At 45.2% G+C, this 20,335-nt stretch overlaps 1 protein-coding gene across 1 annotated transcript; it reads left to right on the top strand.

Annotated features, from left to right (window-relative positions):
* Window positions 1-18: 18 nt before the first annotated feature.
* On the top strand, window positions 19-18,796 carry MED8 (mediator complex subunit 8). Its single transcript, XM_039474311.2, has 8 exons — window positions 19-89; window positions 1,371-1,489; window positions 2,101-2,245; window positions 2,738-2,878; window positions 3,066-3,147; window positions 3,516-3,764; window positions 4,628-4,688; window positions 5,182-18,796. The coding sequence occupies exons 1-8, from the start codon at window positions 84-86 to the stop codon at window positions 5,228-5,230; spliced, it is 852 nt and encodes a 283-aa protein (XP_039330245.1). The 5' UTR covers window positions 19-83; the 3' UTR covers window positions 5,231-18,796.
* Window positions 18,797-20,335: the final 1,539 nt, after the last annotated feature.

Raw genomic sequence — 20,335 nt, 5'->3', positions numbered from 1 at the left:
TTGGTGGACGAAGCCTTCTCAGAGGCGTTTCATCGAAGGGAAAACCGGAAGTGGAAATCGTAGCCGCCACCTCGGCCGCCGCAATGCAGGTGAGAGCCAGGTTGGGCCTATTAGCGGCTGGCCAGCTTCGGGTACAGGGACCGAGAGTGGGCTGGCTAAGGAGAATGAAGAGTTGGGACTGAGAAGAGAGGGCAGCACCTGCGGCTGATAAGGAAACGTGGGTTGGGGGGGCGAGGCTAATCGGAGAGGGAGCGGCGCAGTCGAGAGGTGGGGGTGGAGCTCGCCTGACAGGAGATGGTCGGGCTAAATCCGGAGGGAGGAGGCAGCACCTATTTGCTTGGCGTGGGAAAGGATTAGGTTGTATTACGGGGAGGCCGAGATGCAGTCCAAGGAAGACGGCTCAAGAAGGTGGTGGGCTGGCTCAGGCCCTGTCCTAGGCTGCTGGATGGAGGCGGTTGGATGCCGATATAGCAGGGGATCTAACTGGAGAGAAGCCCAAGCAGTGAGGGAATTGTGGGCTGCGGTGGCCGAAAGCTAAGCAGCTTATAATCCGAGGCCACGGTGGGACCCAGGATCAAGTTCCTGTCAGTTGTTAAGGGTTAAGAAATGGAGTAAAACAGGAGACCACCGATGGAAAGGAAATGCTTTACAGACCCCCAGTATTTTAATTTGTTTGTCCCGTGCTTAGGAGCATGTGTGGTTTTTGTTTTTCATTTGTCAGTTTCTTGCAGCCGATTGTCTCAATAAATGTTAATGGGTTGACCGAACTTGTGAAAGAGGCAAAGAAAGAATATTGACACAGAGATAGATGAGTGCACATTAATTCAGCAAGGAGAAGGTTGAAATGTAAAATGCTGAGAGCAGATGGAAAGGTGGAGTGGTTGGTGGGGGGAGGAAAAGGGGAGAGCAGGGCTGGTATTCAGAGAAGTCTTCATGAGTAGGCCGATTTTGCAGAGACTGACAAGACAGCCAGGCTCACAGATGCTAGGACGGAGGAAGCTGGAATACATGTGCTACAAAGGTGCACATGAGATAATGATCTGGCATTAGGGTCTCTCAAAAATGTCTCAGTGAGGGAGAGTACGGTGTACCTAATTAATACAAGGCATAGATTAGGAGGAGATGGGAAGAAGGAATCAGTTGGTGGGAGGACTTGGGGTCAGGCATACAGGTTGAAAGGTCTCAGGGCTGATGCTGTCTGTAACCCAAATACCAAAGATAGAAAACAACCTGGCTATCCTATGCCAGTGAGCTCCTGTGTTACCTGACTGGTGTTGCACACCTTCTCCTTGGCTTTTCAGCCCCTCTTTCTATGTGTCATACTCATTTATCTGGGTAACCATCTGGGTAACCTGTTCCTATTGGTGCAGAGGGAGGAGAAGCAGCTTGAGGCATCATTAGATGCACTGCTGAGTCAAGTGGCTGATCTGAAGAACTCATTGGGGAGTTTCATTTACAAGTTGGAGAACGAGTATGACCGGCTGACCTGGTAAGAATTGCCAGGGCAAGCTAGGGAGGGCTTATGGGTGGGGGGCCTAGCCTCCCAGTGAATAGGACATTTCTAATGATGTAACCATTTATCAGTTTGCAAACATCTTTTGATTTGGAAAGAGCTGGGTTTCCTAACATTTAGCAGGTGGCTTCCATGGCAAGGAAGCAGAGAAATGCTCAGTTTCTTAACCCAAGCTCTTTCTAGCTTTCAATTCTTACCCTTTGACTTTTCTGGTGAGGAAGTCCTCCCACTATAGCTCTATTCATGCTGGATATCTTGCCACAGATGTGGCTGAGTCCTTTAGATCCAACCTACTCCGAGGTGTGGATCCTATTTCCAGGCTAGAAAGGAGGCTTTTTGCCACTGTACCTCACCCCATTCAAACAATGAACTGCCTTTTTTCTGCATCTGTGTCATAACCTGAAAGTGTGTCCATCCTTCATAGCCCTATCATCCCTGTTAGTCTGTTTCCTCTTAGGCTAGTCATAGGGCTATGAGACTTTTGGGGATGAATCTGAGTGTTCCTAGCCTGAAGGAACTAGGACTGTTTTACTAAGAACCACCCAGGGAAGGGGTGGAACATTCTGACACCTTCTTACCACCACCAGGCCCTCTGTCCTGGACAGCTTTGCCTTGCTTTCTGGACAGTTAAACACTCTGAACAAGGTCTTGAAGCATGAAAAAACACCGCTGTTCCGTAACCAGGTCATCATCCCTCTGGTGTTGTCTCCAGACCGAGATGAAGATCTCATGGTAAGAGGAGAAAAAGAATACAACTTGGGAAATGAAGGGGTTTTTTAGGCTTCTTTAGTATTTAGGGAAATTACTTGCTGGGAGCCTAGAAATAATTTTGGAGGCCTTGCTATTTGTTCTGCTGAAGGTGGGAGAGCCACTCCCAAATAGTCATAATCTGAGGGGTATGTCAACCAAGGCCGAAACCTTTCTTCTCCAACATCTATCTCAAGCCACAAAGTCTATCCTTTTGTGACTTTGTCTATTCCAGTCTTTGAAACATGGCAGACAGCGATAGTTTAATTAGCCCCTAGGTCTGGTAGAGATAGGGATGTGAGAAGACAAAAAATGAAGGATGGAATAAAGGAGAGTGTGTCCTAGGAAGCTAAATATTATGTCTCAGATTGTATTTTCTTTGAAAATGCACTGTTTGCCTGTGGATAGGACCGTCTATCAGGCCAGATAAAATCTTCTTGGAGTGCATAGTAGGATCAATAAAATCTTGTGTTTCAGCGGCAGACTGAAGGACGGGTGCCCGTTTTCAGCCATGAGGTAGTCCCGGACCATCTGAGAACCAAGCCTGACCCTGAGGTGGAAGAGCAGGAGAAGCAACTGACGACAGATGCTGCCCGCATTGGTGCAGATGCAGCCCAGGTTGGACTGAGTCACTGCTTTGCTGCCCCATCCCCATTCCATCCTGAGAAGCTAGGCATTACCATTCCTGTCTAGCAGGGAAGCATAGTTGGTTGCACCTAAGTTGCTTCTGGCAGAGCACAAGGAATAAATTTCTCCATATCTTTTCCTACTTACCCTAATCTCTGCACAAAATTGTGTGTTACAGAAGCAGATCCAGAGCTTGAATAAAATGTGTTCAAACCTTCTGGAGAAAATCAGCAAAGAGGAGCGAGAATCAGAGAGTGGAGGTATGGTGGGACTGGTGGCAAAACAGAGAAGGAGAGGTGTATAAGATCACTGGAATAGGAATGGTGATTTTGGGAGTAGTGAAATTAGGACTCAAGAGTGAACTGCTTAGGAAGGGATTTGCATCCATTCTGTTAGCCTTTTGTATTTAAGGCCGGCCCTGAAGCAGGTGGAGGAAATGGGCAAAATAAGAAGAGAGAATTCTGAGATAGGCTTGGGGGTCCTCTGGCTCTTTTTCTGGGCTGTGAGGGAGTCTAGATGCTGCTGAATTCAGAACTCCAAACCCTGGCACTCATACTGGTCTTCCAGCTGCCAGGTTCAGTCCTGCATCAGAGGCATACTTCAGGATCCTCACTTACTTTTTCTTCAGGTCTCCGTCCGAACAAGCAGACCTTTAACCCTACAGACACTAATGCCTTGGTGGCAGCTGTTGCCTTTGGGAAAGGACTGTCTAATTGGAGACCTTCAGGCAGCAGTGGTCCTGGCCAGCCAGGCCAGCCAGGAGCTGGGACAATCCTTGCAGGAACCTCAGGATTACAGCAGGTGCAGATGGCAGGAGCTCCAAGCCAGCAGCAGCCAATGCTCAGTGGGGTACAAATGGCTCCAACAGGTCAACCAGGTAAGGTGGCAGGCGTTGAAATGAGGCTGACTTTGAGCAGGGGAATGGGAATAAGCTAGATTATCTGGGTAGACCTAGAAGTTTTCTCCATTTCTCCTTTGCACTGTGACCCAGGATATAATTTTCAGAAGTGAAAATCTCATCTAAGACTCTGCAGTGGGCACCAGAGGGTGAGGAAGAACTTTGAGTAACAGAAACTGCTCTCATCTGTCATCCCCATCTCACATCTCTGTGTCAACTATCCTTCCGTCCCATTTCTTCTGATATTAGATGTGTTGTCAGTGTCTCTTCTTAGGTAGAGAAATCAGTGGTCAGATCTTAACTGAGACCATTTGGTAGGTGCCTCAGGAATTGACAAGCAGGCCAGCTTCCCAGTCTTACATGTATTCTTTTCTCTACATCCTGCCTCTCTTGCTCTTGGCTTCCTGCCTTCTCTCCTACTCATTTTTAGAACAATCTAGATGCAGGCAGCTAGAAGAGTTATTTCCTCAGGCTGTCTAGGAAAAGGGATAATTAAAACAAAGAGAGCTTCTGCAGTTCTTACGATATAAAAAAAAAAAACAATGAGAGAACATGGTACTCTTTTACCTGTGACATTAAATGGGGGGTCACACAGGTTTAGCTGTCTTTTCTAGGAGTGGATGAGCAGACCGTTCTCCTGTATCACTTCTTTCCTCCTGGACACCTTCAGGGAGAGAGCTGGGTGAAGAGCCATACCTCTGAACTCTGCCAGACAGGGTCAGATGCCACAGAGGTTCTGAGATGATAGAGGAGGTGACAGAAGGAACCTGAGATTACCACATTTCTGATTTGTCGTGAAAGTCTTACCTTGCTTGAGATGTCTTTTTTCACGTTCCTTTCAGGGAAAATCCCAAGTGGAATAAAAACCAACATCAAGTCGGCTTCAATGCATCCCTACCAGCGGTGAGTGTGGCTGGCAACCTCGACTCCCTGGTGCTCTTTGCAGAGTTGGGCAGTGAAATTACCTTTTGCTCAAGGCTCACCTAGATGGGTACAATAAAAAGAACATGAGCTTTCAGCAACAGACAAATCCCACCTCCACCACTGTCTAGCTGTGTGACCTTGGACAAGCGACCTAATTTTTCTGAGCTTGTTTTCTCATTTGTAAATGGTGATAATACCTACCTCATAGGGTTGTTGTGAGGATTAAAATGAGGAAATGAATGTGAAGTGCTTAGCACAGTATATGAAATAATGGGTATTCAATAAAGATAGTTTCCATAGATACTTCTCCCCACCACCCTCCATAGTCCTTGATCCAGAACTTACCCTGATCTGATACTGCCTCATGTCAATGGTGAACTGATGGACACAAGATCAAATAAGGCTATGCTTATTTTGTGCTGCCAGAAACTGTAGCAACCTCTGTGTTCTTAGAGGCACACTGTCTTTGCAGGCCCTCCTGCCCGGGTTTCATCCTGGCTATCCCTCTAAGGTGCAGGTGAAGAAGCTTCTGGGCCAGGGGGGAAGAAAATGCCCATCTACAGCTCTGGTGACGCTTGGGCCTCCTCTTCTTTCTATCCTCTGAGAAGCCAACAAACACAGCTCTTACCTGGCAAATAGTCACAAAATCCTCTATCCTTTACCCCACCCTGTACACATGAGGCCTTCTCAGGAAGTGGCTCTGCCAGGCAGGACTATGTGGGAAAGCATTTTTCCTTAGCACATTAAAAAGCCCCTTCCCCTAGACTCATGGTTCTTATTTCGGAGGGAGAAGAGAATTGCACTTCACACTGCCATCAGGGTTTAGCTGACCTCTAAATAGTGCTCAGTTCCTTGACTCTGGCCAGGATGGCTTTCCTTCATTTTCCTAAGCCTGTGGCCCAAATGGTGGACCAGATTGATGGTGGGAAGGGGGGCAGCCCCCAGTAACTTTGCCTGCTTTTATAAAGTTGAACAAAGTGAATTTAGACATTTAGGCTAACCTGCCTTTCTTAGTACTCCTTTGTCAGCATGGGCAGGGGTTGAGTCAGCAAAAGTAGACCAAAGGTTTCCTCTGAATAAAGTTATTTAAATTGATGTTCACTGGCTCAGGGTTGTCTGACAGTAATTTATGAGAGCACTACATAAGGATCAGAGGCAATTTCAAGAGTGCTGCAAGGCAGTTCTAATTTGTTCTCCATAAAAAAGTTTCCGTATCTTTAATTAGCTTTGATCTGAAAATCCTGCGACTTCCCTCCTGCTCATACCTTCCAGCTGCCTTTTTTCTGTTCTCTTCCGTCACACACTGGTACTTTGGTGTTTGTTCAGTGCCAAATGAAGTTCTGCCAGGCTGTGGCAGCAAAGGACTAGAAAAGTGGTCGCAGATGTCAACATCTGTTACCATTCCATCAAAACAAGGAACAGTATCCACATAGCTCACTGACCACAATACATAGCAGCAGGGGAGTCCGGTCATCAGCTCTGAGGCAATGCCAGACCTTTCCCCCACTTAAACTGTTCCGCCTCATCAGCCCGCTCAGGTGTTCTTTATCTTCTCACCTCTTCCCTTCCCACTGGAAATGTCAGAGCTAACTGGCATATTGGGTAGAGTTTAAGCTGTGCTTCTCTGAAACCCCTGGAGCATCTTTCGGTGACTATTGTCCTTTACTCCACCAAAAGATTCCCTCCTATTGAATGGCACCAACCGCAAGTTTTTCTGTGTCCCAGGCTAATACCGACTTCATTTCCACCATACTACTAGAATGGATTCCTTGTTATCCAAGAATGGAAATGTCCTCTTGCCCCAGCAGGGCAAGGATATGCAGGATGTCACCTACATCTTGTGACCCTAAGCAAACACTCCTTCCTCTAGAGGGACTCCTCTACATTCATTGCTGCAGGAGCACATGCTGTCATTTTTATCCCCCAATCCTCAAAAAAATTATCTGAAGTACACCTCAGTAGTCTCCTACTGTGAGGTCTATACAGCCTAGTAAATGCCTCAATAGCGTATGTATGTATCTCCCACCGCTAACACACTCATTCCCTCAGGAGGGAATACATACAGAATTGCCTTTGAAGAAGGGGGCATGACCTACTTACTGGCTCAGATTTAGGATTTACAGAATGTGATTGTTGGCCTACTCTGGTAACATTCCTGTTTTTGACTGCTCTGTTTTGCTTGGAGATTGTGCTTTCTCCTACTCTTGGGTCCCCTGGAGAAAGAGATTAGGCCATTGTCTCCTAGGTTTGTGTTTAGGATGGAGAAAGAAGCAGCAGCTGTGAAACGTCAAGAACTTACAACAGCACAGAGTTCATCCTGCTGAAGGTGGAAGCTTATCCAATCAATGTCAGCATAAGGCCCATTGCCTAGGACCTCTCCCTCTCCGGTTCTGCCCTGAGCCTGGGATTCAGTCATTGCTGAATCTCTCTTTTGCTCATTGTGCTAATCATCCCATTCTGTTCCCCTTCTGGTGTCTATTGCTGCCCTACTTAGCTGGTGCACTTCACTCAACCCTGTCATTTTTTGGGAAACAGCCAAGATAGATAGGTTATAGCCAAGTGCTCCTTACAACTCCATAATGGGTCCCAGCATTAGGATTGAGCTGGAGGGGGTGTAATTGCCTACCTCTTGTCGTGCTGCCACAGAGAAGAAGCTGAACTCTGCAGGAATGCCCCAGTGCAAGGCTGGTCTCTTTTCCCACCCCCTTCACACCTCCCCCAGGCAGCTGGAAACAACCTCTCCCTTTGTCTGAGCTTCTTGTACAGAATAATCCTCCTTATGGACAATGTATTCTCTGTGCCCTGTGGACACAGGAGCTGTGTAAGCTGATCCCAGCACCAGGCAGGACGGAGGCTGAGTCCGTCCAAACGCCCACCCTGGGTTAGCTCCTGGTTACTGTCCAGATGAACTATGCAGGGGTGTACATTCTCTTCCATCTGCCTTTCCTATCTGCTCCAGAACTGGGGGAATGGCCTACTGGCCTACTGAAGTTTAGCATTGGGCCAGGAGTAGGAACAGGGGCTATGGTCCTTTTCTGTTCAGTCTTGAGTGTTCACAGTGCATACCTATGGAGGCTCGATATGGCCCTTGCCTGGAAACAAACACATGAGGATTAACCCTTGGAAAGGCCTTGCCACTGTGCAGATGGGGCTTTCTAACTGGAACAGAAGGCGAACTCCAACTTGTCTTAGGGGACCATGGGGCCCCATCACTTCAGCATGTGTTTTGCCCCACAGGACAAGTTCCTTTCTTCTTCCCTTTAACTTCTCTCGTTTTTGAGCTCCCATGTGTCGCTGAGGCAGCTCTTGGGTTCCTGTTGTGGTCTCTCAATGAGTCACATGCCATTTGGGCATGGCAGCTTCCCTAAGTACATCATGGACAAGGCACCTCACTTCCCTGAGCCTCAGTTTTCTCACTTGGTGATCCCAGTGATTTTAGGTCTAAAGTCTGTGGCAGTGATTTTCACATCCATTTATCCCCAGGCATTTTGTTTTGTTTTGTTTTCCTTGGTGCATGACTGTTACACAAATAGGCCAAATTTTTCCTACGTCAGCCCCCAAGTCCCTCAAATTCCTGTAAACTATTCCTCAGATTCCCTCTCTGTCACCTAAAACTTAACATACCAACATCCTTCTAGACAACAACCTTGAAACTGTTTTCTAAAACATCTTTCTCTAAGATTCATCAAAGAGATGGTACGTTACCACAAAGTTATCAGAAGTTACAATTCTGACATATGTTGTATGTTAGAAGTCACCTTCCCACTCTCCGACATCTCTCTCCTTGGGCAAGGTATATGTACCAAAGACTCCTCCAGCATAGGTGACAAATTATACTTTTCCTTTCCTATTGAATCAAATATAAAGTGCCATGTGATGCTCGCTTTCCTGTGTTTTCTCTGCCATTCTACTGCCTTCCCTAATTCTCACCCTAATTTCCCTAGTTTGTGGTCATTTTGATTCTTTTATCTTTTCTTGTCCACATTCCCTATGTAGATATCCTTTGTTGTTCTTTTTTTTTTTTTTTTTTGACATAGAGTCTCACTGTCTCACTGTGTCACCCAGGCTTGAGTGCAGTGACACAATCACAGCTCACTGTGATCCTGCCACTCAAGTGATCCTCCCACCTCTCAGCCTCCTGGGTAGCTAGAACCACAGGCGTGTGCCACCATGCCCGGCTAATTTTTAAATTATTATTATTGTTATTATTTTGCAAGCAAAGGTAGTTTTATTCCTTCCTTCTCAATCTGTATATGTTTAATTTTTTTTCTCTTTTTATTGCACTAGCTAGGACTTCCAGTACAATGTCGGAAAGCAGGGATGATTGGGGATACCCTTGCTTCTTTTTGAATCTTAGTGGGAAAGCTTCTAGTTTCTCCCCATTAAGTATGCTGCTAGCTGTAGGTTTTTTTTTTTTAATTGCATTTTAGGTTTTGGTGTACATGTGAAAAACATGCAAGATTGTTGCATAGGTACACACATGGCAGCATAATTTGCTGCCTTCCTCCCCTTCACCTATATCTGGCATTTCTACCCATGCTATCTCTCCCCAACTCCCCACCCCTTACTGTCCTTCCCCTATTTCCCCCCAACAGACCCCAGTGTGTGATGCTCCGCTCCCTGTGTCCGTGTGTTCTCATTGTTCAACGCCCGCCTATGAGTGAGAACATGTGGTGTTTGATTTTCTGTTCTTGTGTCAGTTTGCTGAGAATGTTGGTTTCCAGGTTCATCCATGTCCCTACAAAGGACACGAACTCATCGTTTTTGATGGCTGCGAGAGTGTAAATTAGTTCAACCATTGTGGAAGACAGTGTATTCCTCAAGGACCTAGAAATAGAAATTCCATTTGACCCAGCAATCCCGTTACTGGGTATATATCCAAAGGATTACCAAAGGATTATAAATCATTCTACTATAAGGACACATGCACACGAATGTTCATTGCAGCACTGTTTATAATAGCAAAGACCTGGAACCAACCCAAATGCCCATCGATGATAGACTAGACAGGCAAAATGTGGCACATAGACACCATGGAATATTATGCAGCCATCAAATTATTATTTTTTTTAATAAAGATGGGGTCTCTATGTTGCCCAGGCTGGTCTCAATCCTCCCACCTCTGCCTCCCAAAGTCTGGGTGTGACCCACCACACCCAGCCTATCCTTTGTAGCCCATTTTCTCTGGCCTATATTTCATGGCCCTAGATAGTGCCATTTTAGTGTCTCTTCCATGTTAAAAGATCCTTCTTGACCCTACATCCCCTCGCACTGACTCATTCACAGCCATGCTCTTTAAATAAAGTGCCTAGAGTCACTGTTTCTTCTTTTACCTCTCATTCACTTTTCAGAAAGCCCCTGTGTTTGGGCTTCTACTTCCACCATTCTTCAGAAACTCAGAGATCACTGCTGACCTAATGGCTATATTCAGAGTTTTTTCAGTCCTCAGTATGTTAATGTATCTGCAGCATTTAACAATGCGGATCATTTCCTTTAGTCTCTTTCTCCCACATGGTGTCTATGGCACGTGCTCTCCTTGGTCACTCCCTTCCGTAGCCATTCCTTCTCTGCGGCTTTTGGACTTTTATGCTTCTGTCTGCTTCTTAAATGTTATTCTCTAGGACTTGTCCTTAACCCTCTTTTCTTTTTATTCTACCTGTTTTCTCTGTAACCACCACTTTTATGTACATAGCATAAGCAAGTTTTATTTTCAGCTTCAGACCGCTTTGCTTTGCTGCAGATTCCTGGTGGATATCTCTACTGATATGATCCATAACTGCTTGAATGTCCAAATCCAGTCATTCTAGCCTACACACCTGTTTCTCTTCTAAGCCAGGAATATAGGAACCATTTGAAACTATTCTCCCTCTGAGTCCCCAACCCCCTCATACCTAATCAGATACTAAATCCTATCAATTCTGTCTTCCCAGTGTCTTATCTACCCTTTCTACAGTTTAGGGTCTGGGCCTGTCTCACTGAAAATATCGTTCAGACTTCGTATCTCCAGTCTTGCCTACTCTAACGCATCTTCCCAAAGGCTGTAGATAGGTCTTTCTAAACTGCAGATGTGATCACATTACTCCCTGATTAAAATCCTTTATCTCCAGTCCTGCCCACTTTAACTTGTCTTCCAAAAGGCTGCCAGTTAGGTCTCTGAGCTGCAGATCTGATCACATTCCTTTGATTAAAATCCTTTTGATAGTTTACTCTCCATGTAGGAGTGAGTGTGCCAGGCATACTGAAAATCACAAGATAAAATTATCCTGGAATGTTCATTTTACTTAAGGGTAATTTAAAACAGAAAATACACATTTAGCATGCATTATTATTATTTTATTATTCCCACTGTGTCACCCAGGCTAGAGTGCAGTGGTGCAATCTTGGCTCATTGCAACCTCCACCTCCCAGGATCAAGTGATCCTCCCACCTCAGCCTCCCAAGTAGCTGGGACTACAGGCACTTGCCAGCATACCTGACTGATTTTTGTATTTATGATAGAGACGGGTATATGGACTACATACCTGGTGGGTGGGTTGGTAGGGGTGGGTATGCCAGGCATACTGAAAATCACAAGGTAAAATTCTCCTGGAACGTTCATTTTACTTAAGGGTAATTTAAAACAGAATACACATTTAGCATGCATTTATTATTATTTTTCTATTATTTCAAGATATGATCTTACTGTGTCACCCAGGTTAGAATGCAGTGGTACGATCTTGGCTAACTGCAACCTCCACCTCCTAGGCTCACGTGATCCTCCCACCTCAGCCTCCCAAGCAGCTGGGACTACAGGTGCATGCCACCATACTCAGCTAATTTTTGTATTTTTGGTAGAGACGGGGTTTTGCCACATTGCCCAGGCTGCTCTCAAACTCCTGAACTCAAGTGATCTTCCTGCCTTAGTGTCCCAAAGTGCTGGGATTATAGCCATGAGCCACCATGCCCAGCCAGCATGCATGCATTATTAAGAGAAAATAGACTTCAAAGAATTCCTACTAGTCTGAATGGCTTCAGACTAAGCTACCAGATTCCCTAGGGATATTTATTTACTCTTTTTGGCCATTACATTTACTTTATTGGAAAAGTTTAAAAAAATAGCTCGAATTTTCTGGAAATGCAAGTAAGATTCTGTGTGATATAGCCCCCTGCCACCTTGTTCTGACTGACTCTCATGCTGCCCACTTAATTCCCAAGCCATCCACATTGCTTGCAGTTGCCTGAATGTGACAACTCTTTCAAACTTCCATTCCTTTATTCCCACTATTCCCTCTACATGGAACACTTTGCCCTATCATTCTGTCTGATAAATACTCAATCATCTTTCAAAATTCAGCTCACAAATCACCCCGCTCTGGCCAGGGCAGTGGCTCACGCCTGTTATCCCAGCACTTTGGGAAGCTGAGGTGTGAGGACTGTGTGAGCCCAGGAGTTCGAGACCAGCCTGGGCAGCATAGGAAGACCCTGTCTCTACTAAAAAAAATTAGCCAGGTGTGGTGGCACACACTTGTGGTCCCAGCCACTTGGGAGGCTAAGATGAGAGGATCGCTTGGGCCTGAGAGGTTGAGGCTTCAGTAAGCTGGGATTGTGCCACTGCACTTCAGCCTGGGCAACAAGCCAGACCCTGTCTCAAAAAAAAAAAAAATAGTCATCCCTATGTGAAGTTTTTCAGTAACCCACAACTCAGCACCATTCCCACAACTCAACATACCTCCCACCAGGTATGATCAATTACCTCTCTTATGCTCCATATTTGTACCTTGTACAAACTTATTCTAGCTCCTGGTGCACTTTATTGTCTCCCAGCTTCAAGCATCCTGAACTTTGAATCCCAGCTCTTCCACCTGAGAGCTGAGTGATCTTAGGCAAGATGATGTGTGTCCTTGGTATACTACAGCATCTAGCCCGTCATAAACACTATAAATGGTGGTGCCACTATTATTATTACTATTCTGATTTCTTTGTCTTTGGAGAGGTAGTATAAAATAACATTTTGGTATAAAAAGCAGGTTCTCGTGCCAGACTGCCCCATTTCAAATCCTAGCTGTGCTACTTACCAGCTGTGTGGCCTTGGGCAAGTTAGTTCACTTCTCTATGCCTTTGTTTCCTTATTCCTGGGGTTGATAATAATGGCTATTTCATAGGGTTGCTGTGAGGTTTAAATGGGTTAATACATGTAAATAGTGCTTAAGATAATGCTGACAATAGTGAAGCTCAATGCATATTATGTATCCATAGGGTAACATCTGGAAACCTGTTCTCAGTAATTTTTGCTTGAATAAATGATTGACCAATTCCTCTAAGAGGTCGTAACCTCTCTTTCCCTTTGCAGCTCCCCTGTGCTCATGTCTCAGGAGCTTAGCCTCAGGAGACACTTTTTGTGCACATTTCATCCCCCATGGTATCTCCCTGGTAACATGCAGAGTAGGCAGGCACTGAGCATTTTTACATTGGATTACCTGACATGATAAGTCAATTTCAAATCTAGTTTTGCGAATTTTATTTCTCCCACCTAGTTATTGCCTATATTCTTTCATTAAGAAATTATATCCTTTTGACTTGAGGTCAAATGACAAGCCCCCTCACCTGAAATACTCTTTTTCATGCCTTCTAAACTGTATCTCTTCCTTGTCTAAACCAGCCAAAGACTCAGTTTCATAGTCTTCCTACATTCTGTCCCTAAAGGGGGCCCTTCATCATTCATCGCTTTCTCTGTGCAATTGTGATGAATTCTTGCCTCGCTTGTCTGTGTTTGCTGGGTCAGGGCTCAGTTCTTCATGGGTGGCTGTGTATAATTCACTGGGTATCAAAACCAGAGCTCCTTGGTGCCATGCTTGCCTCTCTTCCCATCACACTCACCACCAGTCCCTCAGACCTTGTTTTGTCATGGCATACTCCATGATTCTTGCCACTTTGCCATAAGTGCTCTCAGCTGCAGCATAGGAAGTAGCTGGGGCCAGGTTGCCTCACACCTTCGTGGCTCTCTGCCCTACACAGAATGTCCTTTCTTTTTCCTGCTCCAATCCCCTTATTCACCTGATAAACAATTCATCCTTCCAGTTCAAATGTCACCTACTCCTGTAAAGTCTTTACTACTTCCTCCCTGTACACTTGACCATTCTTAAACTGTACCCCTCCTGTGCCCTGTACACAACTCCATTCTAGCACCCATAGTTCTATTGAAGTTTATTTATAATTTTTAAGTTCATAACCTGTTTTGGACACTTATTCATTGTATGGCAGTATAAAGTTACTTCACTTTCAAGAACCTCAGTTTCCACCTCTATAGAATGAGATTATAGTACCAACTTCAAAGAGCAGCTTCAACAAAACATACATAAAAGTTATAAATTTAAATCTTTAAGTAGCCCTTAATTTTCTACCAGATAAAGTCCAAACTTCTTAAAAAGGCCCTTCAGGCAAATAGTCAACACTCAAGTGGTAACTGTTACTCTCTTCTGCTCTCACCTGAGCAATCTCATTTTTATGTGGTGGTCAACTAAACTGTTTTGACTGCAAGACATTATAATTAAACTGGCTTAATCGAAAAAAAGGAAAACCAACTGTATTTAGGTTATGTGGATGGCTCTAGGTGGGCTCAGAGGCTCAAATGTTGTCTGGACTCTCTGTCTCTTCATTTCTCTACTTTACATTATTAGAGCTCATCTCATGGGAGGGCTCTGGTTTTGCTTGGATTATGTGCCATTAGGAGTTTGGACTGGGAGGAAGTGGGGGAGAATACCAGCGTTAATGAGCCAATGGGGTAGGGAATTCCTCAAAGGAAATGAAAGCAGGGGATGGAAAAGTTTCTGAATACAGCCAAAACCAGAGCTACCATATTCCAGTCCACTTTGTGTGGTTTCACCTCAATATAGAGAATCCTTTGATTTTTTTTCTCAAGCTCTGTCCTTTCTCCTGAATGCACAGTATTGTGTTTTAGATTGCTTGTTGAATGGGCCATCTCACCTCAGACTTATGATGTCCCAAACTGCATTCATTTTCTCCATCCTGCTCTACCTGAGTTATCCAGCTGAATACCTGCTGTCAGTTCTGGGTCCTCTTTCTGCTGTATCCCCTTTTCTCCCTTCTCACTGCTGTTCTTACAGGTCAGGCCCTTTTTGTGTCACACCCAGACCTCTGAGCTGGCTCCTAGCTGTGATCCCTCCCTTCTTCTGCTCTACTCTTGATAATATACTTTACTGTTGCCAAGTTTGTCTTTTTTTTTTCTTTCTTTCTTTCTTTTTCTTTCTTTCTCTCTCTTTTCTTCTTTCTTTCTTCCTTTTCTTTCTTTCTGAGACAGTCTTGCTCTGTTGGCCAGGCTAGAGTGCAGTGGTACAATCTTGGCTCACTGCAACCTCCACCTCCTGGGTTCAAGCAATTCTCCTGCCTCAGCTTCCCAAGTAGCTGGGACTACAGGCACATGCCACCATGCCCACCTAATTTTATATTTTTAATAGAGATGGGGTTTCACCATGTTGGTCCAGGCTGGTCTCGAACTCCCAACCTCAAGTGATCTGCCCTCCTTGGCCTCCCAAAGGGCTGTGATTACAGGTGTGAGCCACTGCACCCGGCCCTAAATTTGTCTTTTTAAAGCACAATGGGGATCATATCAGCCTGCCACTTAAAATCTTCTGAGACATCACAATATAAAGTAAATTCCTCATTTTTAAAAATTCAAATCATTTGATGATCTGAGGCCAACCTATTTATTAACGTTCTATTATATGAAGGCCTTTCATTAGCCATATCCTTTAGCCCAAAGTTCTCCAACCCCTGGGCCATGGGACCAATACTGGTCTGTGGCCTGTTAGGAACCGGCCTGTACAGCAGAAAGTTCGTGGTGGCCAAGTGAGCAAGCATTACCGCCTGAGCTCTGCCTCCTGTCAGTTCAGCAGCAACATTAGATTCTCATAGGGGCAGGAACCCTGTTGTGAATTGTGCACGCAAGAGATCTAGGTTGTGAACTCCTTAGGAGAATCTAATGAATGCCTGATGATCTGAGGAGCAACGGTTTCCTCCTGAAACCATCCCCCTGTCCCTTGCTTCTCATGCTACTCCCCCAACCCCCCCATCCTTGGAAAAATTGTCCTCCACAAAACAAAACTGGTCCCTCGTACCAAAAAGGTGGGGGACCACTGCTTTAGCCAGACAGAATCCGTTGCAGTTCTCTACCTGGCCTGTGCTTTCCTACATCCATTGCTTTGTCTATGCCTTTTCCTCAGCCTGAAACGCTTGTGTTGCTTTCGTCTTACCCAGTCTGTGGCCTTGAGCAAAGCCTTCAACCTCTGATTCCAGTTTTTTATCTATTAAGAGGTGATCATAGTACTTACCTTACAGGTGGAAACATTTGAACATATGGAAAGCAGCTGGCTTCATCCTTGCCAGAAAAAGTACTAATAGAATAATACGCTTCTCAGTCCTCTCTTGGTCCTTCTCACGTGTCTTCTGGATCTTGCTAACTCTCTTTCCTCCATCCTGATAGCATCCCGTGGTTTACCCCCTAACAAAAAGCCTCTTTTTTCTCTCCAGAGCTCTTCCTGCAGGTTCTGTCACACCACTCTTCCCTTTCCGGAGTTTCTGTTGTTCAGTTCAATGAACAGTGGATGATACCCATAGTATGTAGATATTGGTTACCCACTGATGGATCAGACGTTGGTCCTGACCTTTCAGGGGTCCAGGCCAACCCTCAAGTTCCAGAAGGTACAAAGAGTGTTTGCATGCAGTCTCTCCCTTCTGCCAGCCCGATGTCTTTCCAGCAGCCCTGGTTCTTTCAGCCAAGGTCCCAGCCTGCTTAGGAAGAGATACCAGCTAGCTGGCTGACGCCCAGGGACATGCAGAATTATTAACTGGCAAGCCCTTTGCCCTCATCTTTGCTCTCCTGTCCTCACGGGCTAACCTCCCGTCAGCTCCTCTGTGTGGGTATTGTATAGGAAGTACCCTTTCTCCTCTACAGGATGGAGAATGGAGAAGCTTGACACAGCCCCCAGGAGGGTGCTTCCATCTTCACCTGCCAGTTCTGTGGCCCCTCGATCTGACCTTCAGTTTCTATTCATAGCTGATACCCCTCTCTCTCTCTCCCATTGTCTTTTCCCTCGACTGTTCCACTCACTCACTCATAAACATGCAGGCATACTTTTTTCCATTTTTTTCCTCATTTCCATTTCTGCTTCTCTGATCCTACCTCCATTTAATATTTGTGCTGAAACATATAAAGGAAGCCTCAAACAATCATGGGAATGGAGTTCATACAGATAGTGGTTTTCAGGCTGAACTTTTGGAGAAACATCGATGGTTTATCTTCTTGAGAAAGAGGATGCAGACAGGCCCTTTGAGGAGCAGTGAGTGAGGAGTGAGTCAGACAGGGTGGGACCCGGGGGAAGTCACCACCTCATTTCCCATTAGTCAGGAAGGCTCCATGAAGGAGATGGAATTTTAGTTGCTGGACTGGGTTTTCTTTCCCCACTACACCTGGCCTTCATCCTTATCAAACCTATGAGTTCCTTGACCGCTTCAGTTTCTCCACTTTATCAGTATAACCTTTCCTTAGCTTTGTCTACACAGCCTTCACTGAACCCTCTTCCCAGCAAGGCCTTCCATCTGGCTTCCCTGCAGATCCCAAACAGTCCTATTTCCACTCTCCTGACTCCCACTCACTTAGCTCTGCTGGAGAACATCACACAGCCTTCTAAACTGATATATTCCTCATGGCCTCCCAACCAATGGGGTCTTCCACTCTGTTCACCAAGCTTTCCCAGCACTCCATCATCAGCTACTCCAGACTGTACCACTTCCCTGTAATTCCTTATCCTACTGCCTACCCATCCCCCATGTTCAGCAAATACCTAATATCTGACTAAAGGAAAAAATAGACTCCTTTAGACAAAACTCTCTCAATTTCTTCCCATTTCCCTGACGAACTTACTCTATTTCCATTCTCCTTAGCCAGAGACTAGCTCGTTAATGTGTATGCTGGATCCTACTGTCTCTCTCCACACAGCATTTAAACATGCTTTGGTCTCTTCCCATTAAGAACAACCATCTAGCATCAGTCTGGAGGTGAGAGCCAGGCACTGATATTTTAAAAGCTCCCCAGTCGATTCTAGTTACAGCCAGGGCTGAAAAACATAAACAGAATATAATCCTATCTTTTTACTGTGGCATACAAGGCTCTTCTCCCCAGTTGATTCTAGTTACAGCCAGGGCTGAAAAACATGAACAGAATACAATCCTATCTTCTTACTGTGGCATACAAGGCACTTCATAAACTGACCCATGTCTACCTTTCCTGCCCTTCCCTAATGCCCTCTGAACTGGAGTCATACCAAACTACCAGCGTTCCCCAAACCTGTCACATCTCTTGCTTCCATGCCTTCACATACAGGCTTCCCTCTGCTTAGAATGCCTTTCCCTGCTTTCTAGAAAGTGTCTTTTTTTTTTTTTTTTTTTTTTTTTTTGAGATGGAGTCTTGCTCTTGTCGCCCAGGCTGGAGTGCAGTGGCGCAGTCTTGGCTCACTACAATCTCCGCCTCCTGCATTCAAGTGATTCTCCTGCCTCAGCCTCCCGAGTAGCTGGAATTACAGGTGCCCGTCACCACGCCCGGTTAATTTTTTGTGTATTTTTTAGTAGAGACGGGGTTTCACCATGTTGGCCAGTCTGGTCTCAGGTGATCCACCCGCCTCGGCCTCCCAAAGTGCTGGGATTACAGGTGTGAGCCACCACTCCCAGCCTAGAAAGTATCCTTTAATGTTCAACTTAAGTGTCGTTTTTGTGCCACCTTCAAGAATTAGCCTCCATACTGGGTTAAGGTGCCCCTGCACCCCAGTGCTTTCATAACCCTCTGGGTTTATCTCTATGGGAACACTCACCATATATAATTGCTCATCTATATGTCTGTCTTTTCCATCAGACCAAGTGTTTTGCAGGAACCTCAGGGCCATGAAGAGGCAATTTGGTAGGATTTGGGGATAAGTGGCCTATATTAGATATTTGAGGATGCTCTCTCCCATCCATTCACTGTTTGCCAAACTGAACAAAATAAACTCGGGAAGTGGGAGGGGGGTGTGAAAGAACCTGGGACAAGAGCTGAACAACTGTCTTTGAGCGTGTTCATTCATGTAGTCAGTCAGCATTTACTGAAGGCCTGCTACGGTCATTTACCAGCGTGATCCAGGTAAATAAATACACAGTTGAAGTTTTCTGTCACTATTGTGTTTGGCCTCAGGGACAGTTTCATCATCTATAATGGTCTGCTTTGTCTCTAGTGCACTCTTATGATGGACATTTAAATCAAAATCTCTCAATAGTGCTGTCACAACAGTGGTTTGCACACAGTAACTGTTTAGGAAATATTTTTAGACGAATGCTCATGAATCTACATATAAGTATATACCTTCAAAATATACTTCAATAAGTATATATGGGGCACTTTCCCACCTTGTCCATTAAATGTTGAGACAGAAACAGTGCTAAGCACTTTATGTGGGTTATCTCCTTCAGTCTTCACAGCAATCCTATGAGATAGGTACTGTTTTTGTTCCCATTTTATAGAGGTTCAGCAACTTACATAAGGTCACACAGGTACTAATTGGAACATTTAAACTCAAGCCTTTGAAATCAGGTGTGAACCCAAAGTCACTAGGATATACCTGGCACACAGGCTTTCAGTAAATATTTATGGACTCAGTGAACAGGGAAATGGAAAGGCTTTTGAATTCTTACTGTCCTCTCCACTTGACTCTGAGTCCGTTGGCCTCTCTTCCTTTCTCACATCATCCCATTCACACTAACATTCACTCAACAAACATGGAGGATCAACTGAGTGCCAGACAATGGGCCTGATGCTGGAGATACGGAGATGACAAAACCTGGCCCTGGCTAGGAGGAGCTTATAGTTTTGGGATTCGAATAAGCAGATAATTACAATTTTGAGAGCAAGAGGAGGGAGTGATTTACTGCCTAGGTGACTTGACTGTTCCTTGTGCTGAGCTGGGGGCAAGGCTTGAGGGTTGAGAGGGGTATGAAAGATGCTGATACCCTCAGAGAATGGTTAAAGCACCGGGTGGGGCCCAGGACAGTTGTCACAGGTAGAATGAGAGGACTAGGCAGGGACCAGATCAGGTAGGACCTTGGTGTACAGTGCTAAGTTAGAAGTTGGAGCTTTTTAAAATAGTGAACTCTTCTGCCATTTCCTTTCAAGGATGGGTACTAATGGGCTGGGTCATATCTGTACTTTGGCTCAGACCTCTTACCTAGGCTCTAGGACTAAACTTCCACATAGCTATATCCCACCATTTGTGGAGTTATTTATTTATTATTTATTGAGATGAGGTCTCTATCATTCAGACTGGAGTGCGGTGGTGTAATCTTGTCTCACTGCAACTTTTGCCTCCTGGGCTCAAGTCATCCTCCCACCTCGGACTCCCATGTAGCTGGGACTCTAGGTGTGTACCACCATGCCCAGATAATTTTTTGTAATTATTATTATTTTTTGAGACAGAGTCTTTCTGTCACCCACGCTGGAGTGCAGTAGTGTAATCTCAGCTCACTAAAACCTCTGCCTCCTGGGTTCAAGCCTCCCCAGTAGCTGGGATTACAGGTACCTGCCATCATGCCCGGCTAATTTTTGTATT

The sequence above is a fragment of the Saimiri boliviensis genome, chromosome 11 (assembly GCF_048565385.1).
Source record: "Saimiri boliviensis isolate mSaiBol1 chromosome 11, mSaiBol1.pri, whole genome shotgun sequence".
Classification (NCBI taxonomy): domain Eukaryota; kingdom Metazoa; phylum Chordata; class Mammalia; order Primates; family Cebidae; genus Saimiri; species Saimiri boliviensis.
This window is presented reverse-complemented; position numbering and strand designations above follow the sequence as displayed.

Coding starts and splice junctions, on each gene's coding strand:
- MED8 (XM_039474311.2), top strand. Junction 1,490..2,100: donor GAGTATGACCGGCTGACCTG/GTAAGAATTGCC, acceptor TACCACCACCAG/GCCCTCTGTCCTGGACAGCT. Junction 2,879..3,065: donor TTGGTGCAGATGCAGCCCAG/GTTGGACTGAGT, acceptor TGTGTGTTACAG/AAGCAGATCCAGAGCTTGAA.